The sequence below is a fragment of the Acanthochromis polyacanthus genome, chromosome 15 (assembly GCF_021347895.1).
Source record: "Acanthochromis polyacanthus isolate Apoly-LR-REF ecotype Palm Island chromosome 15, KAUST_Apoly_ChrSc, whole genome shotgun sequence".
Classification (NCBI taxonomy): domain Eukaryota; kingdom Metazoa; phylum Chordata; class Actinopteri; family Pomacentridae; genus Acanthochromis; species Acanthochromis polyacanthus.
The window spans coordinates 28,150,136-28,177,728 of record NC_067127.1 but is presented as its reverse complement, the minus strand read 5'-3'; the positions used below and the strand labels follow the sequence as shown (position 1 = coordinate 28,177,728).

Below are 27,593 nucleotides of genomic sequence, written 5' to 3'. Positions count from 1 at the left end.
CCAATAGAGGTATATACTTCATATATCTCTGGGTGGAGGGGAAGCCTTGAACGATAGAGAACGGAAGGTTACATGTGTAACCAAGGTTCTCTGAGTGAAGAGGCTTCCCCTCCACCTCAAGGCCGCTCAGGGATTCGTTCCATCACATTAATATCACTGGGGGAGTGGCTGACAGGGGTTTAAATAGGCTGTCAGCCACGACCACAGGTGGGGTGTCTTAAAGAAATTATCCACGTCACCTGACCCAAGGGTTCAGGCACTCCAATAGAGATATATACTTCATATATCTCTGGGTGGAGGGGAAGCCTCGTCACTCAGAGAACCTTGGTTACACATGTAACCTTCCGTTTTCACATATGAGGAATTTGAGATGGTGAAGGCAAGTAAGAAGTGCTAAAAGTCAAATAAACAGCAGGTGCAGCAAATCCAAGGATAAAAAGCAATAGAAATAGACTTATTTACAGGTATGGAGATGCAGAAACAAAATTGAATGAGGGGACACAATATAATACAATACAATATATACAATATGGTGCAACTTTTTACATTTACAAATTTGAGGGATACAGCTATGCAATTTCTGTATTTTGAAATATATGTAAAAAAAACTAAATTATTTTTCTTTTTTTAGGTTTATTGAACTTATAAGCAATTTATTGTAGCAGTTAAGACATAAGTCAATACATAATATTAAAACTTGGGAGATAAGGGTTATATTGATGTAAAGCAAATGTAAAGAAATAAAAATACTCCAAAAAATTGCACTACAGCATATAAAAATGTAAGAATATGTCCTGGCGGATTTGCACAATGGTAGGTCTTAAAGGGTTAGACATGAAAACAGTAAAATGCACATAGTATGTCAAGACATCATTCTTTTTTTGCAGCGTTGGTGACACCTGTGGACACTTCGAAAAATTATATAGATGTTGGCTTCATTTTTTTTTAAATCATAAAAAAATAAATAGTCAAACACGTAGCTTCAATTTTGTAAAATAAATAATCTGAGAAATGTCATTTTTTATATCTGTGATTTATGGAATAACTTCATATCACAAACCTTTTAATGACTCAGTTCTAACTAATGTTCACATGACACAAATTCTGTGACTTTTTGGCCAAACTTTACGATTTATGACATTATAACTGTGCCATGACACAAAGTGCAGAGTTCTCTCTTCTTCTTCATGGTTTTGTTGTTTCCATCGAAGTTCAGAACTTTATATTGTTGTGAAAAATGAAGAAAAATGTGAGAGGAGCCAAATAAAATGCCCAAAATGTCTTGTAGTTCAGGGGGTCAAACCATAATATTGTGATGACAGAGCAGGTAGAAGATCCTCACAGACCAAGTGACAGAAACTATGTTGGTTAATCCACTAGACGTCTCTGCTGAGCAGTATCAGGAGGACGGAGCTCAGATATCAGTTAACAAACAGCCTGAATGACTTACAGCAGCAAACGTGGGAGGTGGGGGAGGCCCTGGGGGTGGTGGGGGAGGCGGGGCTGGCATCTTCCGCTCTCTTCTTCACTCTATCTGCAACGGACACCGCACCCTGGAGGAAACATCACACAGAGAATTAATAAGACAGAATGGCAACACAAAGAGGCTCAGAATGAAAGATGTTCTGATAAACTGGGGACTTAAAGCAGCTCCAGAGTTTCACTAAAAGTAGCATAATCCCAGCTTTACTTAACGATATAGTCAAAAAAAAATTTTGGCTGTAGCACAAAAAGACAAAAAAAAGCACTCAAATGGACATTTATCAACCAGTTTTGACTAGCAGGGATTCTCACGCTGTTATTTAGCAAAAGAAAAAGAAAACAGAGACATGCAGTATTTTGTATTTTTGTATAAATACACAAATTTTCCCTGCATGACTTGATAACTCTTTCAGTGAAGAATTAGAACGGAATAGAATAGAATAGAATAGAATAGAATAGAATAGAATAGAATAGAATAGGCTTTATTGTCAATATAAAGTGTATAAAAAGATTGGAGAGCTTCTCCTCTTCAGTGCAAACAGGAAGGTACAAGACAAAAACCTTCAAAATCATAAAAGTAGTGCAACCAGTCTCTACAAATATTCAATATAAATAACAGTGAATACTGAGGAAGTGTAGAGCAGCAGCAGAAGAGACATTTTACATTATATTGTTGGCTGGGTTGTTACACGTGAGAGTTCAGGGTGGTGATGGCTCTCGGAAAGAAGAATTAGAATAAGAGACTTCAAAATGATGAGCTTAGGTGATTTTGTAGAAGAAAATATCTGCACAGACACTAACATTTTATTTATGAAAGCTGTAAAATGCTGTTGTATGATATCAAACTTTTACAAAAAATTCTGCTTGATCATCTCAGATTTTCCTCATAGTTTTATAGCATAAAATGGGAATACTCATGAAGATATCTGATGTCAAATACTTTCTTAGATAAAATGCTTTTTTGAACCCCTTTCAGCATGTGAAATTTGAGGCTGTTTGAACGACAACATTTCAGGAAATATTAAAGATAAAAGCCTGAGATTTTCACTCTTATTTCTCATCATGTCATTCATTCAGAATCTGTAATATTGAAGAAGTAGATCAAATAGTCTCTGGTTACGAGTGAATTGAAATATGAAAAATTTTGACTCCATCGTGCAAAGTTCCATTTTTAGGCTCAAACTAACAAAAATAATCATAATGCTGTCAGGGCTCCCTCCTCACCCCCGTCCTCCCCACCTGGCATCCAAAATACCCTTTTCCTATCTGTCTCCCCCTTTTATTCTCCCTCTGTCTCTCCTCTCTCCCTCTGCCTCTGTTTTCCCTTCCCAGTCAGACTCAGTCTCATGGCTGCCTCCACTCAGGTAATTAGCCATCCCCACGGGACCCAGACAGCTGCACCTTGTCATCATGATTACTCCTCAGCAATAAGAACCGGCTCATCCCTCCATAGCCTGCCAGATTGTTGTACTCGACTTACGAGTCAGTCACGCTCTAGCCTCTCTGGATCTTCCTGCTTGTGAAACTCTGTTTAACGTTTTGTCTCTTCTGCCTCATTCAGATCCAGGTGTCTGGGATCCCTCCCTCCGTGTCTCCCTGACTCCCCTCCTGGACCTCTTCGGCACCAAGTTTTCCCCTCCTGGATCCCCCTACTCGGGTCGGCTCCTCTCCTGGACCCCTCTGGTGCCAAGTTCCCCCCTCCTGGATTCCCCTACTCGGCTCGGCTCCCCTCCTGGATCCCTCCGGTACCAAGTACCCCCTCCTGATCCCCACCTGGCTCCCCACCTGCGTTCACCGGATCTACCTGCCACTCCCCGGCTCCGTCCCTCCTCTGGCTCCCCACCGGTTCCTCTCCCACTTCCGGCTTCCCTCCTCTGTGTCCCTCTCGAGGCTGTGGAGTCGTCAGCTGCCTCCTGGGCCATCCTCCACCTCGGGACCCCGGATCGTCAGCGTCTACGTCCCCCACTCCTCCTGCGTCTGCCTCCCCACCGGCTCTCCGTTCCCCACCTGCCTCTGGCTGGCAGGGATCCGTCCACCACCACCCGCCGCACTCCGGTCCCTCCAGAACCGATGGCGACCACCGATCCCTGGCTCCGGAACCCCCAACCTGGACTCACTTTGCCCTCACCCTCCCTCACATACTCCGGCTCCTCTCACCCCCTCCACTACTCATTCACCAGCAATAAAACTCATTTTCCTTTCACCCCACCTTGGTAGTGTGGTTCTCTGCTCGGGTCCAACCTCCTAGAGCTGTGACAAATGCAGAAGTCGAGAAGTGATATTTTCTGAACCCAGAAGTCAACAAGTGATATTTTCTGAACTAGGTGTAGCTGAATGTCACAATAATACGATACAAAATGTATAGAATACTTTTAAATATGAAATATGTTTTTAAAAAGCTATTTTTGTTGAATTTTATTACTGATTGAGCAGTAAGTTGTGATATGGGCTTTGTTTTTTTTATGGTGACACATTCATGGAGGAAATGCTTGCTCTTTTGCCACTGACTGGTCAAACAAGTGTTTGGCACTCATGGACTTTTTCTGGGGACCAGGGAGAGAGATTGATTTGGGGAAATTGGTGTCAATTACCACTGACGGTGAACCGTCAATGGTTAGAAAAGAAAGAGGGCTTGTTGCATTAATAAAAAAAGAAGACGCATTTCCTGACTTTTTGTCTACCATTGTTCACCAAGAACAGCTCTGCTGCAAACTCAAAGCTGGTCAACTGAAAACAACGATGGGTAAGGTGGTGAAAGTTGTTAACTTCATTAGAGGCCACACTCTTAAACACAGACACTTCTGCACCTTGGTCAAAGAATATGACACAATATCAAGACCTGAGGCTGCACGCCGAAGTGCGATGGCTGAGCAGAGGTATTGCATTGGAGAAGTTTGTGGATTTACTGCCGGTAATTAGAGCCTTCATTGCACAGAGAAAGCATGTCGAACTGTATTATGTCAACCATGAGAAGTTTGCATTGGAAGCAGCTTTTCTGGCTGATACAACCAAGCACTTGAACTCCCTAAATTTGAAGTTCCAGGGAAACAACAAATTGCTACCTGACTTGGTGAATGATGTTTCTGCATTCATGGAGAAACTGTCTCTTTATCAAGACCAGCTTGGTGACAATGATTTCACACTTTTCCCAAACCTATGTTCACAGATCAGTCAGTTGCACAGCATCTCATTTGAACCTGCTATCTGTGTTCAGTATTTGGGTGAACTTGCCAGTGAGTTTTCCAGTCGTTTTAATGACCTACGGGCGATCATGCCAATGACTAAAATGGTGGAAAATCCATGTAACGCTGACGTGAGGGATATTTCACAGCACTGTGAGAGGTTTGGTGTTTCAAAGGAAAATTTTGAGGGACAGGTGATTGAATTAAGGAGCAATCATGCTTTAAAGCAGAAGCATTTGGATGAATCCATGGTCACTTTCTGGATGTAATCCGTACCCACTACTTACAGCACCATCGCCCTTGTGTGCAAAGAAGATCTTGATGTGTTTTGGATGTGTATGAAAGTGGTTTTTCGACGATGGGAGTAATCAAGTCAAAGCAGCACACCTCTCTCAGTGACAAGCACCTCTGTGACTGTCTGCGCGCAGCAACATCTACATACCAGCCAGAACTGAGGTGATTAGTGGTGAAGATGCAGAGTTAAGTCTCACATTAGGTAACTAAAACTGATTTACTTGTTTTTGTCTTTTACGATTAAGCATAATAACTGCGAAAACAAGAATAAAGGTAACTTGATTTTTATTATTCTTTTTTACTGTATTTACAGACATGCTGGAGTTCAGCCTGTCAAGCAAGCATGCACTGGAAGTCCTTTTTTCAATTTATCTCTAAGACACTTTAGAAAGTTTTTTTTTTCTTATTTTGAAACCTACGTGAATTTGACTTTGCTTTTCTATGCAAAGAAATGTGATACAATGCCCTGATTTCCTGAGTGTAATTGTTTTAGTTTTGACCTCTTCTTCTGTTTGTGCATCCAGGGCTGCCACAAATAGATCTATAAGGCCAAGTAAAATATATTTTCAACAAAATCTTATTTTACTTTTATAAAAGCCTAAAGAAATTATTTTAGTTTTGTAGTGCATTTAAAATATTTTGTTATTGAATATTACCCTGATTATTTAAAAGTCTTTTAATTCAGTCATATTAAATTAGTAATTTTAGGTTGAGGCCCACGTAAACAGAGATATTTTTCGATGTGGCCTATGAGCAAGTAGCCCTGGCCTAAACATTAACACATGGAGAGGATGATTAAATCAAATTCCACTATTCCTGATTGAGCCATTTAATTTTACATCATTTTAAGAGCTAATGACACGTTTGTAGTTTTGGAGCAAGAAAATGTTCTTCTATAAATCAGATTTGCAAATTAAATCTCTTGGAAAATCAAAACCATGAGAGTTTTCTTTTGGCATTAAGCAGCAAAAAATAAATAAAAGTTGTAAGTTATCATCCCGACCAAATATAATTATTATTAACTATCTGAAACATGCTGTAGTTTCTGGGAATCCCTGAACTTTTTACTGTTTGCTTTTAGCGCCGAAGAAGTCGTGGTTAGAATAGTTACTTTCATTTCCTTAAATGTGTTTTGGCGACAAGTTCGAAAATCTACAGAAAATATGCATACAAACAACGAGGGACCATGAAGAGGTTTAGTTTTTTAGCTGCTAATTAAAACAAACAAAAAAAGGACAATATTCTGTATTCAAACTAATAAAAATATGAAGCTAAAAAAGGTTTCAAAACATAGTTTCTCATGCAGCTATTCAATAATTTCTGTGCAGAATTTGTTGACTTCAGAAATGCAAAAGTCTCCAAACTGAAAAACTGCTGGACAATACTTATGCTAAAATATGGTTATATTTTTAGAACTACTGTTGGTTATTTCTACAGTTTTAAATAGTCTTATTACTTATGTGACGTTATGTGACGATCGGCGTACATTTGTCCGTCTGTTATTCTGTCTGTGCACAACGTTACTCAAAAACAGACTAATGGATTTGGATGAAATTTTTAGGGAAGGTCAGAAATGACACAAGGACTAAGTGATTTTATTTTGGTCGTGATGTGGTTTAGCAGGATGTAGGCTAGTCTAGATCCACGGATCTGTTAAAGATTTTTGTATCATTGCCAGATAGTAGCACGGCGTCACTGTAACTATGACATCAAGTGAACTGCCTGCGGACAATCACGTGATTACGATTCTACTACTAATCTACCGCTGTGGACTTATCAGGACTTATCCATCAGAAATTGTACAATGAACAGTTGATTAAATTGGGGGAGTGTTTCGGAGTCCTATTAATTCCCACCACCCACTACATATTTAGGTCATGCAATTTGGTATCCGTACATAACGTACACATACAAAATACACGCCTGTGCTCAGTGCACGGTCATTTTGTTTGTGGGGAGATCCATATTAAATGGACACATTCTATGTTGCCACAATTTCTGATCAATAACTAATAAAAAATGCTGGATTTCTACATAAATATGCTGCATTTCTGACAACGTCAGATGGGGGAACGAGCAGCCTTGGAGGAGTACTGCGTTCTCTGAGTGCTTTTCTCTTTTTACCAATGTAAATCAGTTAAAAATTATTTCCAATCCCTTAGAGTGCAACACACATACTGATGGTTGCATCATCAAAATAACACACAGTTATAGTTTTAATAACATTTTCAGCCCATTTAGAAGGAAATTTAATGCATTACAAAGTTACTACTGGTTTATACACCAGCCCAATGGAGGATTTTCTAAAAATGCACCACTTTAGACAATGAACAGAGACAGTTTAACAGTGATTTCAGTCTTTCTTGTTCCCCACACCTCAGCTCCTCCCTGGTTTCATCTAGCACAGCAAATCAAAACTCCAGAAACAGCAAATTGCTATCAGCAGTCAGACAGACACAACTTCAGGTTTCAGTAACTTAATAACCGAAGTCCTCGTCTTCCCATCAGTTCAGATTGTGGTTTTATTTTGGGTCTTTTTTCCTCATAAATGTGGTTCTGAATTGGAAAACTGCAGTAACTGATAAAATTGGCAACCGCTCTTCCATTTACATCATCTTTAGCGGGACATTTTCAAGTATTTGGCAAAAAAAAAAATAGAGAACCTCTCCCAAATTCCATCCAGATTATTTTATTCTTGCAAGATGTGTTTACCAGGTAGAGAACTCATGGAGGAACTGAAAGTAAAAGATTTAAATACTCAGAATATGTGAGGAATAGTGGGCGATAAAGACAAATTAGCTGATACTGAGCAATAACAGATGTGCTGTAAATGCTTCATTTAAGAGGAACTTCACTGTTTAGTTCCCTAAAATATGATGCTAAAATATGGTTTATTTCACACGGACAGAAGGTAATTTTTCACCATCACTCAATGATGGAGTGTAATATGTTGTGAAGGACAGATACTGAATTTCCATTACGTGAATAAGTCATTAAAGGGGAACTTCGGTTTTTTTCAACCTGGGGTCTGTTTTCATTTGTCATTTCATACATGTGAGTGATGGAGAAATGAATTTTCGACATAGCTCCAGTATTTAGCCAGGCAGGTAGCTTAGCAGCTCAGCTAGCGAAAAGTATGGGGCAACTTGCCCCCCCGCGTCAAAGTCTAACGTGCTTTTTTTTCCCACACTGACCGGCTCGAATAGTCTCAACGAGTGTCCCACAACATACGAGAGATGAGAAGTGAACGAAAACGTCCACATTACTTGGCGATCGCTATTTGTTGTGGTCTGTATCCAAATCTCAGGACGCTAGAAAGCAAATCTCGTTCCGAAATTGCGCGATAGCTCGTGAAATCACGCGATAGCTCGCAGCAAAACACCGGTGTTGGCGCGAGCTATTGCGCGATTTCGGAACGAGATTTGCTTTCTAGCGTCCTGAGAATGAAGTTATTCCATGTGAGTAAATGCAGTAATCTTGCTTTACAGACTCTCATATGGATCCTGATGCTGTATTTCATAAACTCAGAGGAAATACTCATAAACATCTGGAGGCAACAAACTAAGCTGTGACTCTGTATCACAGTTCAATTGTCTGTTGTGGGAAAAAAAAACCACACAGTGTGACTCGCTTTTATATCCTGTCTCCATGTTGGGGATAATTTACAATTACAAGTTATTTATGAAGTTAGCAGCACTGTTGTTCTGTTGTTGTGTAAATATATGCAGCTCTCATGTGTAGAGAAGCTCATAGATTCTTATACTGATGTCTGATGCTGCAGGTATTTAATAAACTCAGAGGAAATAGTCCTAAACACCTGGAAGCAACAAGCTAAACTGGGACTGTATAACAACTCATTTGTCTGATGCGACAAAACGTATGAAGTGTGACTTTCTGTTAGACTTTTTGTTCTGAACAGGACTAATCCTGTCTCCATGTTGGGGTAATTTATAATTACAAGTAATTAATAAAGTTAGCTGTGTTGTTGTGTGTAATGTGCACAACTTCTTCGCTTTGGAGATGCTCATGTTGATTCTGCTGCTGTCTGATACCTCAGGTATTTAATAAATGCAAAGGAAATAGTCCTAAACAGCTGGAAGCAACAAACTAAATTACAACTCTGTGTGACAGTTCATTTGTCTGATAAAAAGAAAAGTACACAGTTTGACCCACTGTTAGATCCTCATCCAAACTAATCATGTCTCCATGTCAGGGTCATTTGTAAATACAAATAATTACTAAATTTAGCCATACTATTGTGAGCAATGTGTGCAACACTTTCGCTTTGGAGACGCTCATGTTGATTCTGCTGCTGTCTGATGTTTCAGGTAATTAAGAAAACGCAGAAGAAAGACTCCTAAACAGCTTGAAGCAACAAAATGGACTGCAACTCTGTGTGACAGCTCATTTATATGATGCAAAGAAAAATTCACAGTTTGACTTTCTGTTAAATTCTGACCCAGACTGATAGTGTCTCCATGCTGAGGACAATTTGCAATTCTAAATAATTAAGGAAGTTAGCGGTGTTGTTGTGTCCAATGTGTGCAACATTCTCGCTTTGGAGATGTTGATTCTGCTTTTTGATGCTTCGGGTAATTAATAAATGCAGAGGAAATTGTCCTACACAGCTGAAAGCAACAAACTAAACAGCAACTGTGTGTCAGTTCAGTGTGACTTGATGTTAGATCATGACCTCGACTAATCCTGTATCCATATCAGGGTACTTAATGACTAAATAATTAATTAAGATACCACTACTGTTCCATATGTGGGGACATTCATGTGAATTCTGTTGCTGTCTGATATTTAATAAACTCAAAGGAAAAACTCTCTCTGTGGTGTTTTTGGATGAATATCAGTGCTGAATTGTTCGCAAATCCATCTATTAGACATGTCTGTCCGTTAATATGAAGGCGCAGGTCGGACTGGAGCAGTGTTGAAAGAGGAAGTTTCTAACCTGGCAGCACAACTTCTACATCAAAGCGACCATTCAGGCATGTAGAAGACGTGTTTAGATGCTGTTAGACTACCAGAAAAGAAGTGCAGGTCTATAATCAGGTTCACACAGAAATCAACCTGCTTCAGCTCACATAAATACTCTCTCACAGCTCGACAACTCTCTTCATTGTAAGTCAAACAGTTCGACAGTCCTCTAGAGGCCTCTCACTTCCTGCATGCTGCTGACAAACAGGAAATCACCACGCACCGCCAGGACCGCAACCATCCGGCTGCCAGGATGATCATGATACCTCCACATCGCTGCGACGTCCTGACATCCACCTCCTTCTTATTTAGCAGTAGCTCTCACATTACATTTGTTTAGTGCCTCTCCTTCCTCTTTTCTTGCCGTCTTGAGATTCTCCACCACCAGCTTTCCTCTCTGAACTCTCCTGATCATCTAATGCCCCCCTTACTATCTCACACTGTAAACTGATGTTTAGATTTTGACACTGATCTGGTATAAAGTGAAGTTCCTGCTTTGTCATAACAACTTAAAAGAGGAACTGTGAATGTATGGGTTGCAAATATTGCAAACATTAACAATGTAAACACCTAAAACTAACACAGAATGTTCAAAATGATTGTTCATATGTAGCTTGTTAGAGATAAGCAGCTTATTTTTATCTTTTGTGAGACCGTCACTAATTTCCCAATATGGACAAGGATGGAAAAAAAATTCTAAAATAAGCTTAAACGCTGACCAAGAGCCAAACATGTACAGCATGTACAGAACACATGGCTTGGTATCACAGCAGGAATCCGCAGCACTTCTAATGGAGACTAAATACATATGATGTCTAAAGCATATTATTTAAGACACAGCACTTAAGAGGAAGCTGGAGTTCATGGAAACTTCACACATTCTGTGGTCATATTTCACTCAGTGAAGAATCTAAACTAGAACAAAAGAGGTCAAGGCAAAAGAGTGTAGATTTCAAAATAGATAAAGAAATGATTGGCTATAGGGTACATCTGATTTCTGACAGTTTTGAGATCAGCATTTAATACTATTAATTAATTTAACATGCACTCACTGGTGCATTTGGATGTCATGATCCTAGGACCTGACATTTGAGCTGTAGCTTCATGTATGTGGAACAATCAGTGTTACAAACCAGTCGTACTGATCTTAAAATACAGGAGAGAACAGCCACAATCTATTTTTTAACCTCTACCTGGTTACAAAATACCACATTTAAAGTTACTGTTCAAGTAAAGAGACACAAAAGACTGAGTTTGAAGGGCAAAAATTAAAAACTAAAATGATTGCCATTTTCACCAAATCAAATTCAGCAGTCGACATTAATTATATCAAATTACCTTAATCCTCTGAACTCAAGCAGTTTCTGTGCATTTTTACTCACTGTGGGCTAATTTTTTAACAGCAATATAATGTCCTGCATCTCTATAGAAACAGAATAACCATGACTGGAAGCAGAGAGAAAACTGAAATGCCTATTGCATTGCATGACACAGTTATAAAGCCATAAATTACACAAGAAGGAAAAACGGCAGACTTCAGAGGTGCTGTCATATACAAAATATTTTCCACTGACATAGCACAAGCACAGCTAGAAGTCCTAAATTCTCCAAAAATCCTGTGCTACATCCGACTAATGTGCTCGACACACTTCAGAAATATTCACTGACGCCATGAATAGATCAGTGTTCTGATTCAGTCTGTAAGCAGCTTGCTGTGTCCTGTAAAAAATGCTGGTGTGTTTTTCTGTGTTCCATAAGAAGGAAGACCAAAACGACATCTGTGCAGCAGATTAAAGCAGCGAGAACAGAACCACGTGCACATCTGCTTTCCAAGTCAATCTGCACATTAGGACGTGGAAACATGAATATACAAGTTTCCAGTCTGGACTCTGGTTCATACATGCACACAAGTTTGATATCTATACATACTACCAGTCAAAAATTTTGGGTTACCAAGGCAAGTTCATGTTTTCCATGAAAACTCACATTTTTATTCATCTGCTAACATAATTGCACAAGGGTTTCCTAATCATCAATTAGCCTATCCGATTAGCTTACACAATGCACCATTAGAACACAAGAGTGATGGTTGCTGGAAATGAGCATCTGTACTTCTATGTAGATATTTCATGAAATATTTCCAACTAGAATAGTCATTTACCACATTAGCAATGTCTAGGCTATATTTCTGATTCATTTAATGTTATCTTCACTAAAAAAAATTTTTTTTCAAAAATAAGGACATTTCTAAGTGTTCCCACATTTTTGAACTGTAGTTCAAAAATTGTACAAATGGAAACTACATTACTTGTCCCTACAAAGCTCTTTGTACAAACTCTGCTTTTTCCCCAGCCATCATACTGCAAAACAACCTGGTCACAAATTGGCATCAAACCTGTTGATCCACTTCATTTGCAGTGTTTTAAAGCAGCATCAAGGTTTAGCTGAAGCCTCCAAAAAATATTCACCACCAATTATCATCTTCCTTTTAATTTACAGATTTAATTTAGTATCTCACACTGATGGATGTTTAAGGTTTGTATTGTTTTATGTTCTGTAGCTGTTTTCTGTTTCTGTACCTGCCCAGGGACAACAAATGCAGATTAGCTGCTAGCTTGCTAGCTAACTGCTATCTCTTTTATTTCTGTAATTTTTATTTAACCAGGTAAGTTAGTTGAGAACTGATTCTGAGGCATCATACAAACAAGACGAACAACAACAACAGACTACAGCAAATCACACAATATTACAAAACAAATTAGGCAATGACTTGTAAAATAGAAAGGCTAAAAGCAGGCTCAGTGGCCCTAAAGTGTTTCTTTAACTGATTTTACAAACAAGTAATAAACAAACTCTGGTGCATTAATTTTTAATTGTGCAGTGTCCCTGCAAAAAACTAAACAAATAAATGAAATTAAGTAAAGCTACTGCAGAGCATGTGCACCTACGGTATGTTTAATGTAGGTGCCTTGCAGGTCCAAATTTTGGAGTAAACGAAGACGTCAACGAAGCGCCCTTTCAGATTCTTGTGGGCTTGGGTAGATGAAATTTATATCATGAAGACCGTAGCAATCCATTGCACACCCATAACAAATATAACACTGGCCCTAATCATATTAAAATGTGTGTCAAGGACTGTAGATTACATTAAAAAAATCTCTTTGCAGTAATGAAAACAGCAGCAAGAAAATTATAGCGGTGATAGATTGGAGCAACTTCCAGGAATTGGACTGGGCCATGAAGTATTGTAGTTGAGTAAATGTTTATTTTTATAACTAAAGATCTTCGTTTAAATGTCACTTGTAACTGTAATGTTACTTGTAAAGTGCTTTTGTTACAGGGGTAAAAATCACACTATTTTCCTTAAACTTTTGTGTTCCCCACACTTTTTGAGACCCTGAACTCACCAGGTCATGTGACACACCCACATGACCATGGGAGCCAATCTTGTGCCACCAGAGCATATTGAAGCTCCCCTTGCTCCTCTCATCCTCGGTTGTTGGGAGAGAAGCAAGGAGGAAGCAGCTGCAGGTCCATCCTTCAAACAAATTGTTTGGCAAAATACTAATCATGTCTTGGTGACGAAGTTTAATATTTTTATAACTTTAGAACCAGACCATATGCTCGTTGGGGACCTCTGTTGTTTTGTGTGCACTCTTGCTATCTGAACTGGTGAGTTTGAATTTGTCTTGAGTTTTGTCATTGCTCATGTTAGCATTAGCCATCAGCCTCAATGCTAATGCTAACATGTGGCTGATTGAACATTTTTATATATGAATTTTTCATTTTCCTTAGTTTTAGTTCATATGCTATCATGCTAACTTTAGCATGCTATGGTTAAGATGCTAACTATGGTTGATAATAATGGTGATCATCTTATGAATTCATTTTTTGGGAAATTTGGATAGATTATGGCATGCTAATGTCAGCTTAGCTTTAGCTTCACTTAGCTTTGTTTGATTTTGTGGTTTGGTCCGTACTAGAGTCCCTATAGACCCTTTATTTGTTTACAAACATTGTGACATTTTTTGTGGGCGGGGCTTATGCTGGAGGCAAAAGCGGAGCGAGAAGTCAAGCAGGACTGGGAGTATATAGTTTGTGCTGCAAACTCGACCATTTTTAACCCGTTAAACTTAAGTGTACCACCGGCGGTACACTTACTAATTTGCATAGGAATTTAAAGAATGTCCGAAGGCTGCAAACACGATTATACAAACACTATACGCCAATGGAAAGCTTAGATTCTCATGAATCCGCCTGTATAAACCACTTTCAGATGTGATTACCACAGCGGGTAATATAAACACATTTGTCCGACAAACAACGAATATCCATCCATCCTTTCTCTGTACACGGCTTTAACGTACACAGCGCGACTCACATTTCCGGGTTCATTACTACACACAGATGAAAATATTCCACAAAAACGGCCATAATCTAACCTTGGTCATCCAGACAACACAAGCCAGTAAACTATTTTGTCCAAAACATGTCTTGAAGTCAGTATATAATCCACGAATCGGTCGTTTTCAAGGAAATGCACCTTGCGATGCGCGTCCAATATTACCTGTATTTCTCGTCATATTTAACGGGTTATTGTTTTTGATTGTATTTTTTTCTGTGTCTTGTTGTGTCCTTGTTCTTATGGTGTGTGTATTTGGACCCAGTGTCTGGAATAAAGCTGAATTGAATTGAATTGAATATTTTTTATTTACAAATAGAATATTAGCAATTTTTTTGTACTGAAAATGGCTGGAATTGACTGCAGCTGATCGTCTCTGTCCATTCTTTTCACCTCGGTGCATTTAACCACAACTGTCTTCGTTCCCTCTGAGCACGAGTGTTCGGTGGAATCCTATAAAACTTTAATTTGCGTTCGCCAATGTCATTCCTCCTATTCTGGCATCCAAAAACACAGCAGGACGACATTTTAGAAAAGTTGATAGAGCCTTGTCCCTCAGTCTTTCGCCTTTCTGTCAAGCCGCGGGCTTCCTCTTTTGCCTCCAGGTAAAGCTGTGACGTCATTCGTGACGTGGGTCATTTAAGGGTCTATATTAACCACAGTAGCGACAACTGGGGATTTGACGCCATTTTGTTTCCATTCACTGTGCCACGCACTAATGCACCTGTGACTGTGTGTGTACTCGCTTAGCTATTTGTGGATTGCTTACTGATTTCAAGACATGTTTTGGACAAAATATTTTACTGGCTTGTTTTGTCTGGATGTCCAAGGTTGGATTATGGCCGTTTTTTGTGGAATATCTGTGACTAGTTATGAGACTTCAAAGGCGAGTTGCGCTGTTTACGTTATTTGCTGTTTGTTGGACAAATGTGTTTATATTACCCGCTGTGGTAATCACATCTGAAAGTTGTTTATACCAGCGGATTCATGAGAATCTAAACTTTCCATGGGTGTAAAATATTTCTATCATCAAGTTTACAGCTTCGGACAGTTTAGCAAAATACGTTTGCACCCTGTTAGACTTCAGCGGCCCGTATTTCATGCATCTCCATGCATGAAAATGGTCAAAGTCAAAATAACCACAACTGTCGAAAATCACATCAAACTTTTCTGTCATTCACCCATACATCATAACATGAAAGTACATACATGGGACTAACCTGGCACAAAAACGATGATGAAGTCGGTTTCCATCCCACTCTCTGGACTTTATTTTCCCACAGATTCCTTCTTTCACTATGACTGGGAAATCTCAACATGTGGAATCCCTTCTCCGATCGATTTGTGCACCCAAAGGCACAACAGCCCGTCATTTTTCAGGTATTTAGGAAGCGAAAAAAGGCCTAGAATTACTCTCTGCGGTGTAAACAACGTTAACAGGAAACCCCGGCGTTCATGAATAGGAAACAAAATGGCGCCCATAGATCACGTGATCAAAATTTTTTGGACCCGTCATGTCGCTACTCTGGTTAATATAGGGACTCTAGTCCGTACAGGCCAGGTGCCCCTGCTTTGCCTTACGCTGCCATGTGGTCCAACCACAGATGGCGAGCTTGAACAAGGCCAGGAGCCTACGGAAGCCCGAAGCAACTCGACCCAATTCCACCATTAATGGTCTGGTAGGAGGCTTCTGCAGCCTTCCTCAAACCATAGATATAAATAGAAACTAGATGCCTCGCTGGCCAATGAGCGATGCGTCAGTGCGCTGCCATCTTGGAACGGGAGCGAGCAGGAGTAAACAAACCAGCAATAAGCGTGTTTATCACACACCGATTGACAACAAATCTCAAAATGCCACAGTCTTGTGCAGCCTGGGGCTGTACAATACAACGCAACCCGAACACAAGGGCACAAGGAATCACATTCCACAAGTGAGTATGTCCTTTCCATTGAATTTTTCACAGATTTCACCAGATATTGTAGCAGAAACCCATGGTATGATACCAAGACGTTGTCAGTCTGTCACTTCCTGATGTGGCTATATCTTTGGAGAAGTGCACACAGAGAATTGAAGAATTTAGGCATGGTTCCAACTTTTGTGCCAGCTATGTGCTGTTATTGTTGTTCCCTTTTTTCTCAGAGTGAGGAAAATATATGCCTGTGAATACTGAATGACTTACCGTTTGTGTTATTGAATTGAGCAAGTACGATGCTGTTGAGTTTGATCTTGTACTATTTTCCGCGACCGCAATGCTAACCGTTAGCATGCCAATGTGTTTTCCCATCGAAATTAGCATCAAGCTAGCGGACTTTGTTTATATGCGTATTTTCGTCTATGTCGTTACTTATTGTATTTTTCTTGTCTTTTCAGTTTTACAGTAATTCGTGTGGAGATAATAAAGCGTGGCCTGAACCCACAAAGCGTTGTCTTTGTATGAAGACTGTTAACTACCTGCCAACTTGACAAGACGTTAGGGAGGGCAGAATATCTAGATTTTTTTCATGCACGCATGGAACACAAGTAAATTGAAGAATTTAGGCATGGTTCCAACTTTGTGCCAGCTTTGAAAATTCTTTAGTCATAAAGCACTGAAAATGAGAAAAGAGAAAAACCCTCAAAATTTTTATTAACTTAATATTAAACTTCAACATAATTTCAAGATAATTGTTCAAAGATGTTAATCCCATATGGAAACGCGGCACAAAAAAGGAATAACCAGTTGACTAAATAAATAAAACTTAGAAGCTGCTTATCATGGTGATCAGAGAAACCTGACATCACAACAGGTCAATACAACAAACAGTTACAGGAAAAGGGTCCCTAAAACTTGTTGTGCTGATTGACACCATCTATTGGGGAGTGTAATCAAAAGACGACCTCGTAAGCTTTCAAATGAGCCATACCATGTCGAAATCTATGCATTACAAGGAAAGTTATGACCGGAAAACTGTGGCTGTGTAATGGTCTCGCATGTACCAGACGTTGTTTGTTTACAACTGCGCTCCCGTTCCAAGATGGCGGGCGGTGACGCATCGCCAGCCTATGCTGGACAGTGGCGCGAGGCTTCTATGATTTCTATGTCTCAAACTCTCTCACCTCCTCAATCGAGCCATATTCCCCCACTCACTCAACTCTTCCTGGACATTCAGCGCTTTATCTCCAACTACACTCTTCTTAATAACTACTCCGCTCGTATGGGACAGGTGTACCGGACCTTGGTTTTTATTTAAAACCTGGAACTGGAATGAACCGTTTCTCATTGTGCAGATATGATTTTGCCGGTTTGAAATTTGTATGCTTTGTAAATATTTTTTTTTTTGTCAAATCACCTTAATAAAATTTCACGCAACTTAATTTTCTTGGTTGTCTTTATTTACTGCACTGCTCTCCAGTAGCCGAACTAAGATCTTCTGATTGACTCCACCAGCCAATACATTAGTAGTAACACAGCACTTACAAAGTAACAGCAAAAACATGCTACATTTCATAAATAAAATGTATTATTATTATTAGAATTAAGATAAATCACACTTCAGCAGAGCCTAATGTGTCCAATTTACTTCCTCAATGCCCTCAAAGAACACAATATACAAAGAAAAGTAAGCAGGGAATACTTGGTTGTTTAACTTGAACTACAGGCTGTTTGAAGTCATGTTTAGGCAAACTAAACAACCTGGCTGAGAGAAAAAATATGACAAATTACAGAACAGAACATCTCTGCAAAAGGTAGAGACACATTTAGAAGATTTAGATCCAAATTTACTGCACATAAAACCCGCATTTTAACACAAATGTTGCTGGTTCACGGTGAACTTTAAAGGGTGGCTGGTCATCATACTGAGAGTCGCACATTAATCTGCGGTAAAGTTTGTTAGAATATGACCTGGCTGCTTTCACGCATCTGCTCAGGATGCAGCGGGCCAACATGTCAACTCATTTCCTGACGAAATGACTGAATGCAAAGCAGCAGATGGGAGTTTTTTAAGGGAGGCGGGAGGAGACTTTGGAGACTGTGGCAGAAAAACCCCTCCCTGCATTTTAACCACCTTGAAATAGACCAGAAATGCTGCAAAAAATTGACCCAACTGCAGTTAAAGTCGAGGTTCATTTGGTGCAAGATTCAAAGCAGCTCTGAGCAAGAAAAGACTTCCGGAAACAAGTCCGAGTGTCAAAATTTAAAATGCACTGCACAACTTCTGCCTCCATCCCTGACTCACAGACTAATATTAGCAGAGTTCACAAAGGCTTCTGTGATGGACGGAGGTAGTAGGAGGGATGGAGATATGAGGGTTTAAAGGCCATGCATCCTTTGAAGAAACACACAAACACTGAATATGGTTCACATATGTTTCAGTTTACAAATGCCCTTGAAAACAACCAAAAAAAAACCAACCTCCTAAACTCCACGACCTCATCAGACTTGCTGCTCACCTTGTGTGTGATTGGAATTTGTCAGTTAAAAGTTGAGATATTTCTTAAAAAGGTGTTTGCTTATGCATCAGAAACACCTTCATGCTCTTATTTCTAATCTGCTGAGGGCCAAAAACAGGATCGAACCGGCAACCCTTCGGGTGCAAGACGGCCACTCTACCCACTGAGCCATGCCGCCCCACAAAAAAAAAAAGAACTCCTGCAAAGTTGAAAAACCAAAGTTTGTTTTTGTTTTCAGAGTTGCGATGAAATCGTCTTTTTTGCTTAGAAAGGTTCCTAAGTGAAATGACCTGGAAATATCATTTACAATATTGTCACTAAATAATCTGGACATTTTACTATTTAGGGCCCGAGCACCAAATGGTACGAAGACCCTATTGAAACCCTTGGGGTTTCTCTTATTATACTTTCTTCGTCCACCATAAGGAACGCATTTTTGAGGTCCTAAACATACTCGAACACGTCAAAATTTGCACACACATCTGGACTGGCAAAAAATTTGATATTTTATAGGAATTTTGCAGGTGTGTGGCAAAATAGCTCTAGCACCCCCTGCACCTCCCCACGGGCAGCACGTTTCACCTAATGCTACCAAATTTGGTACACACATGCAGCACATCAGGCTGAACAAAAAAGTCTGTGACAGCCATATTCTAAACCCAACAGAAAGTGAGCTATTTTGCACTGAACATCAGATTTTGTCCATTTTTTATTTTTTTCTAGAGTGAACTCCTCCTAGGAGGAAACCCCAGTTCATCTCAAATTCTGCCAGTACATTCAGCAGGCCTTAGTGAGCAAAAGTTATCAAAATGTTTCGCAGAAGCCAAAAGGCATGGCTGTGGTGGCCTCTGGAATTTTGATCCTTCGCCATGAAACATCAAGTGCTGTGTAAATGCCCTGAACATGCTCCAATCTGCCTGAAACTTTACATGTATTATCAGAGTTCTGCCCTGATCATATCCATATGATGAAATACATTCACAGACGCAGCACCACCTGCTGGCAACAGAAAATGTAATTTTTTTACACTTTGATATACTGCTCTTATCCTGTTGGCCAGATTCACATCAAACATGGTGACATCAACTTAAAGATGTCGATGATGATTCACAGTGAAAATGGTCACTCCTCATCAAATTAAGTAATCAAAATGTTTCGCAGAAGCCAAATGTCATGGCAGCCTTCAGAATTTTGATGCTTTGCCATGAAACATCAACTGCTGTGTAACTATCCTTTGCATGCTCCAATCTGCCTCAGACTTTACATGTATGATCAGAGTCCAATCCTGATCACATCCATCGGCCAAAATACACTCTCGGTCGCAGCACCACCTGGTGGAGGGACAAGAAATGCTGTATAACTATACTGTACATCCTCCAATCTCCCTGAAACTTGACAGATGTGATCAGAGTCCAGCCCTCATCACAACCATATGCTGAAATACAGTCACAATCATAGCGCCACCTGGTCGATGGACAGGACGTGCTGCAAAACTAGCCTGTACATGTTCCAATCTGGCTGAAACTTTAAATGTTTGATCAAAATCTGGCCCTCGCCATATCCATAGGCCAACATACACCCTCGGTCGCAGCGGCACCTGGTGGACATGCTGGGACTCATTGACCAGCAAGGATGCGAGGACCTGTTCAGTGCTGCTTGTTACTTTTTTAATTTCCTCTCTGCTCTGTGTAAACACTACCTGCAGTTCAACCGAGAACTCCCTGAGTATTTGTCAAGTGGCTGTTGGTCACAGCTGAGTTATCAGTGGCTTCATGATTGTGCAGAGAAATGCAAAATTTTAATTTTTTAACAGACTCCGTTTACTGCAGTTTAATTTTGAAGAATTTTTAAACGAGACATGTAGAATGACGCGATTTTAATGTAATTTTGGTTAATCGTTCTAGAAAAAAACAAAACCACTGAAGTTAAAAATCAAAGGTTTTTGATGAAATTATCTTTTTTGCTGAGAAAGGTTCCTAACTAAATGAAAGGACTTAGAAATATCATGAACAATATTGTCCCACAGGTGTTACCAATACTACAAAAATTGTGACACTAAATAATGAAATGACCTGAAAGTATCTTAGTGTCAGAGGGAGCTGCTTGACGTACCCAACTGCAAATAAAAAGCTGCTTCAGTGTTTCCCTTCTTATCTCCTTTATTGTAGGATGCAGTGGAATATCCTTTATGAAAAGAACTAACGATAATATCGTCCAATCCTTCCAAGCACTACATTCACAGTTGCGTCATTATATAGTTTAGTTGGATTCTGCTTCACATCTTTGTCGCTCATGACGTTCTCCATCAAGGTCAGAAAAAAGCTTTCAAAAAAAGATGTAATTTTTGGGACAAGCCTACCACAACTGAGGTAGCAGTTTGGAAAAATACGCAAATATCGAGTCCAAGAGCAAAGTTATACAGATCGATAAAGTAGAAAGTACTGGCGCTGGAGGCTCGGTCACATCGCTCCAATGTACGGCTTGTTAATTTACCTGAGGGCGCCGAGGGTGAAGACACCTGTAGATTCCTGGAGAGCTGGATACCAGAGGTGCTTGGAGCTAGCTCCACTCCGGGGGAAAATTACGGTGGAAAGAGCACACAGGGTTGGTCCAAAAAGACAACAGAAAACTCACCCCGCAACTAGACCCCTTATAAAGAAGTTCCTGAACTACAGAGACAGAGAAGCTGTGATGAGAGCGGCGAGAGCGAAACGACAGATCCTCTACAAGAACCAGCCAGTGAGATTTTACCGAGACATGACAGCAGAGATGCACAAGAAGGTGAAAGAGTTTGAGGAGGCAAGGCGACAACTCCAATCTCTGGGTCTACGGTATGGCATCATCCCTCCAGCCCGGATCATAGTGACCTACAAGGAACAATCACACATCTTCAACACCACCGATGAAGCCGAAAAATTCATTAAAAATATCCAGTCGGATAATCAGATGACACCGCGGGAAAGGTGATCTAAAACTGCTGTTGGATCACTAGTCTGATATCCTGAGGCTTTAGAGACAGGAGTACAGTACAGAGTGAAAGTTAATCTGTTGCACAGTTCTGATTTCTCTCACTCCTGTTTATGGAGAAGGAACAATCCATTGATTTAATATGCACTGTTCAATTAAGAAAATATGGATGAGCTTTTCGTTTGTTGAGCTGTTTTAAAAGATTTATCTGTATTACAGTAGCAGAGTAGTTAGACTTATTTTGTATTTTATTTTTCCATCAGCATAGTTATACTGTTCCTCACACTGTGTGAACCAGCTCTTTGCTTTCTGGAAGTCTAGTCGATAAGGGGGGGGGATTCCAAATCATTTATCCATATGTCTGTTGACCTAAAGGTTAAAATTACATCCTGGAACTGCAGAGGGATACAAAAAACAAACAAACAAAAAAAATCAAACAAGTTATGAACACGATTAAAACATTACAGTCTAATATAGTATTCCTTCAGGAAACCCATCTAACACAAGAAAATGAGCCTAACGTGATGAGGAGGTGGAAAGGTAAAGTTCTATCAGCCCCCTTTACCTCTCAGGCAAGGGGGGTCATGATTTTGTTTCATGATTCTATTCCAGGGTTGCACAGTGGTATAGTGGTTAGCACTTTCGCCTTGCAGCAAGAAGATCCCCGGTTCAAATCCCGGGGTGGGCCTGGGATCTTTCTGCATGGAGTTTGCATGTTCTCCCTGTGCATGCGTGGGTTTTCTCTGGGCACTCCGGCTTCCTCCCACAGTCCAAAAATATGCTGAGGTTAATTGATCACTCTAAATTGTCCGTAGGTCTGAGTGTGAGTGTGATTGATTGTCTGTGTGTGTGGCCCTGCGACGGACTGGCGACCTGTCCAGGGTGTCCCCTGCCTTCGCCCGAGTCAGCTGGGATAGGCCCCGGGGCCCTAGTGAGGATAGAGCGGTGTATAGAGAATGGATGGATGATGGATTCTATTCCACTACAGATTCACAATGTTATCAAGGACAAGGCAGGACGATACTTGATTATCCAGGAAAGAATTCCTAGGGAACAATTAATTCTGATAAATATTTATGCTCCAAATACAGATTAGCCCAAATTTTTCCAGAACTTATTTCTTACTATTGCGTCTTTACCCGGTGCTTGTATTACGGCAGGTGACATTAATTGCACTTTAGATCCACGTAAAGACAAAAGTACAGGAATGAACCAATCACATTTGAGAAGTAGAGAAGTAATTTATAATTTCATGAAAGAAATGAATTTAGTTGATGTTTGGCGAGCCGATAATCCCAATGGGAAAAAATACTCATGTTACTCCAGCACACACCAGTCATATTCCCGCATAGATTTCTTTCTGGTTTCAGCACTACTAAGATGTAAAATAAAGAATGTTTCCTATGATGCCATTCTCCTGTCAGACCACGCTCCAACCTCTTCAGTCTATTATGATCCCAGGTTGACTAATAATCTTCCCAAATGGAGATTTAAAACTAAATAGATGGCAGAGACTGGCTTTGTTACTTTCCTGGATGAACAAATTACACACGTGGACAAAATTGTTGGTACCCCTCAGTTAAAGAAGGAAAAACCCACAATTCTCACTGAAATCACTTGAAACTCACAAAAGTAACAATAAATAAAAATTTATTGAAAATTAAATAATCAAAATCAGCCATCACTTTTGAATTGTTGATTAACATAATTATTTAAAAAAACAAACTAATGAAATAGGGCCGGACAAAAATGATGGTACCCATAACTTAATATTTTGTTGCACAACCTTTTGAGGCAATCACTGCAATTAAACGATTTCTGTATTTGTCAATGAGCGTTCTGCAGCTGTCAACAGGTATTTTGGCCCACTCCTCATGAGCAAACAGCTCCAGTTGTCTCAGGTTTGATGGGTGTCTTCTCCAAATGGCATGTTTCAGCTCCTTCCACATATGTTCAATGGGATTCAGATCTGGGCTCATAGAAGGCCACTTTAGAATAGTCCAACGCTTTTCTCTCAGCCATTCTTGGGTGTTTTTGGCTGTATGTTTTGGATCGTTGTCCTGTTGGAAGACCCATGACCTGCGACTGAGACCAAGCTTTCTGACACTAGGCAGCACATTTCTCTCCAGAATGCCTTGATAGTCTTCAGATTTCATCGTACCTTGCACACTTTCAAGACACCCTGTGCCAGATGCAGCAAAGCAGCCCCAAAACATTACTGAGCCTCCTCCATGTTTCACCGTAGGGACAGTGTTCTTTTCTTCGTATGCTTGGTTTTTGAGTCTATGAACATAGAGTTGATGTGCCTTACCAAAAAGCTCCAGTTTGGTCTCATCTGTCCAAAGGACATTCTCCCAGAAGCTTTGTGGCTTGTCAACATGCATTTTTGCAAATTCCAGTCTGGCTTTTTTAGGAGTTTTTTTCAGCAGTGGTGTCCTCCTTGGTCGTCTCCCATGAAGTCCACTTTGGCTCAAACAACGACGAATGGTGCGATCTGACACTGATGTACCTTGGCCTTGGAGTTCACCTTTAATTTCTTTGGAGGTTGCTCTGGGCTCTTTGGATACAATTCCAACGATCCGTCTCTTCAATTTGTCATCAATTTTCCTCTTGCGGCCACGTCCAGGGAGGTTGGCTACTGTCCCATGGGTCTTGAACTTCTGAATAATATGAGCCACTGTTGTCACAGGAACTTCAAGCTGTTTAGAGATGGTCTTATAGCCTTTACCTTTAAGATGTTTGTCTATAATTTTTTTTCGGATGTTCTGGGACAATTCTCTCCTTCGCTTTCTGTTGTCCATGTTCAGTGTGGTACACACCTTTTCACCAAACAGCAGGGTGACTACTTGTCTCCCTTTAAATAGGGAGACTGACTGATTATGAGTTTGGAAACACCTGTGATGTCAATTAAATGACACACCTGAGTTAATCATGTCACTCTGGTCAAATAGTTTTCAATCTTTTATAGAGGTACCATCATTTTTGTCCAGGCCTGTTTCATTAGTTTGTTTTTTTAAATAATTATGTTAATCAACAATTCAAAAGTAATGGCTGTTTTTGATTATTTAATTTTCAATACATTTTTATTTATTGTTACTTTTGTGAGTTTCAAGTGATTTCAGTGAGAATTGTGGGTTTTTCCTTCTTTAACTGAGGGGTACCAACAATTTTGTCCACGTGTGTAAATACTATTTTGAAACAAATACAATAGAAACCTCAGGAAGTATTAGATGGGAAGCATTTAAGGCTTTTATTCGGGGACAAATAATTAACTTTCCGAGTTCTAAAGCCAAAGAAACCTATCGGAAAACAAATCATTAGAAACAAAAATTAGGAAATTCGAAGAAGAATATTATCAGTTATGTTCTAAAGATACTCACCAAGCATTACTTCAAATTAAAACACAATATAATGAAATATCTGCTACAAAAGCTTCGTCAAGTTTATTACGACTTAAGCAGCTCTACCCCCGGAGGGGCCCCCGGCTCCAGCTCTGCCCCCGGAGGGGCCCCCGGCTCCATCTCCGCCCCCGGAGGGGCCCCCGGCTCCATCTCCGCCCCCGGAGGGGCCCCCGGCTCCAGCTCCGCTCCCGGAGGGGCCCCCGGCTCCAGCTCTGCTCCCGGAGGGGCCCCCTCTCCAGTCCCGGCTCCGGCATCACCGCCGGAGGGGTGTCCGACTCCGGCTTCAGTTCTGCCCCCAGAGGGGTCCCCAGCTCCCGTGTCGCCCCCGGAGGGGTCCCACCGCTGCCGGTTCCCAGTCCGGCCTCCGGAGGTCCTCCGTCGGATCAGCTGCCGGTTCCCAGTCCGGCTTCCGGAGGTCCTCCGTCGGATCAGCTGCCGGTTCCCAGTCCGGCTTCCGGAGATCCTCCGTCGGATCAGCCGCTGGTTCCCAGTCCGGCCCCCGGAGGATTCTCGCCGGATCAACTGCTGGTTCCCAGTCAGGCCCCTGGAAGATTCTCGTCGGATCAGCTGCCGGTTCCCAGCCCGGCCTCCAGAGGGTCCCCGTCGGTCCAGCTGCCGGATCCCAGCCCAGCTTCTGGAGGATCCCCGTCGGTCCAGCTGCCGGTTCCCAGCCCGGCCTCCAGAAGGTCCCCGTCGGCTCAGCTGCCGGTTCCCAGTCCGGCCTCCTTAAGATCTCCGTCGGCCCGGCCATCAGTTCCCTGTCCAGCCTCAGCCTGTCCAGCCCCTGGGCCATCCTCCGGAGCAGTCCCTCCCGCCTGTTCGGCCCCGGCCTGTCCAGCCCCCAGGCCGTCCTCCAGAGCAGTCCCTTCAACCTGCCCGACCTCAGCCCACCCATCCCTTGGGCCACCTCCCGGAGCGGTCCCTCCTGCCGGATCCCTGCCTTTTCTTACGACGCCCCACCGGTACCCCGACCAGCCTTGTGTGCGACTGGAGGCGCAACTTGAGGGAGGGGTGCTGTCATGGCCCCACCCTCTCCTGCGCTGCACTGGCAATTAGCACAGCTGCTCTCGATCTGTAATCAGCCACAGTTAAAAGCCTGGCTCTGTTCACAGCTCACTGCTGGATCATTACACGCTGCACACCGCCACATGCAAGCCGCTCTCAGTCATACACACACAGCTCCCTGAACTATCTGGATTTCCTCGCCTGCTCATCACCCCTGCTCTGCTCTACACCCCTCCTCCGTCTGCTCTTGGACTGTCTGCTCCTCGGTCATCGCCTCGTCCACACCACCAGCTCACTCAGCTCTGCCCCCCACCTTGTCTCCAGATTCCCCGGACACTCAGTGAGTCACCTTTCTCCCTGTTTAGTTTAGCCCCCGTCGCTGCCAAGAACCATCGCCTTTAGTTTCAGTTTTAGTTTTCCCCGTTCTGTTTGTTTTCCTGTGTCTCCCATATGGAGTGTTTTCTGTTTATTTAGTAGATACATGAATTAAATCCCTTATTAATTCACCTGCTTGCCTGATTGCCTGCTTTTTGGGTTCAAACACCACCCTGTGCATGACACGTTTAATATTAGTAAATGCTTCTTTGTTATCATTGGATGTCATTTCAGCAACTCTAAATACAGATTGACTGATGAGGGTTTAAAAGGGCCGATTCCAATGAGAAATTAGACCAATGGGACCAACATACATTACATTTAATGTTTTACCAGCATGTGAGAGAGAGAACCTGTCATTCATAACTAGTCTTTTCCATTAGGGTGACAATAACTGGATATGTAAAATAGAAATAGGAGAGATTAAATTTGGACGTTCTCCTCTGTTTATGTGGAATCGACTGAGATTCATCAGTTTTTCTTCTCTATTTTCTTAATATTTCAGTGTTCTATCACTATTGTTGTCCACTAAGCTCTATATCTTACAGCTTTATTAATTAATGTTTTCCCGACTCCATTTCAAGTTAATCTGTGGCTGCCTTCTAACTTAGCCACTAGCCATTGGCGTAGGCTTGGCCACTGTGAGAGAAGCTAATTTCCTGGTTTGTGTTTTAGGTTCAGTTTCTGCTGCATGAGAGACATCTCTGAGACTTCAGAGTGACGACAGACAGAGAGAAGAGAGAGGCTGCATCAGACCTGACGTACAGCATTTCATTTATCAATAATCTGAAAAAATGTCAAACATTGATCACGACAATCTGTCTATCCCTACGATCCCCTACAGGATTTTAGCATAAAGAAGATTAAGAGAGTAAAGAATTAAAGAGTAAATAACCTGGTCTTAATATTATTTAATTAAAAATCTCTTGGTAAAAAGCAAATTAAGCAAATTAAAAGCAGCACAACTCCCCAAACAGCAACGTGGCTGCAGATAATGAGTGAGGAAGCATCACCAAGTACCATGAATGTCACTGACTGCAAAGGATTTTCTGCAAAATATTAAAAGTCAG

The 27,593-nt window shown here is 41.1% G+C and overlaps 1 protein-coding gene across 3 annotated transcripts in view; it reads right to left on the bottom strand.

Annotated features, from left to right (window-relative positions):
* The window catches only part of wipf1b (WAS/WASL interacting protein family, member 1b), a 70,924-nt gene that overhangs the window by 20,385 nt on the left and 22,946 nt on the right, over positions 1 to 27,593 (bottom strand). For all 3 annotated transcript variants that reach the window (XM_051959645.1, XM_022219433.2, XM_051959646.1), the window contains one exon: positions 1,451 to 1,553. In XM_051959645.1, the coding sequence (XP_051815605.1) occupies positions 1,451 to 1,510 (60 nt within the window). In that variant the 5' untranslated portion in view covers positions 1,511 to 1,553. The remainder of the gene's footprint in view (positions 1 to 1,450; positions 1,554 to 27,593) is intronic.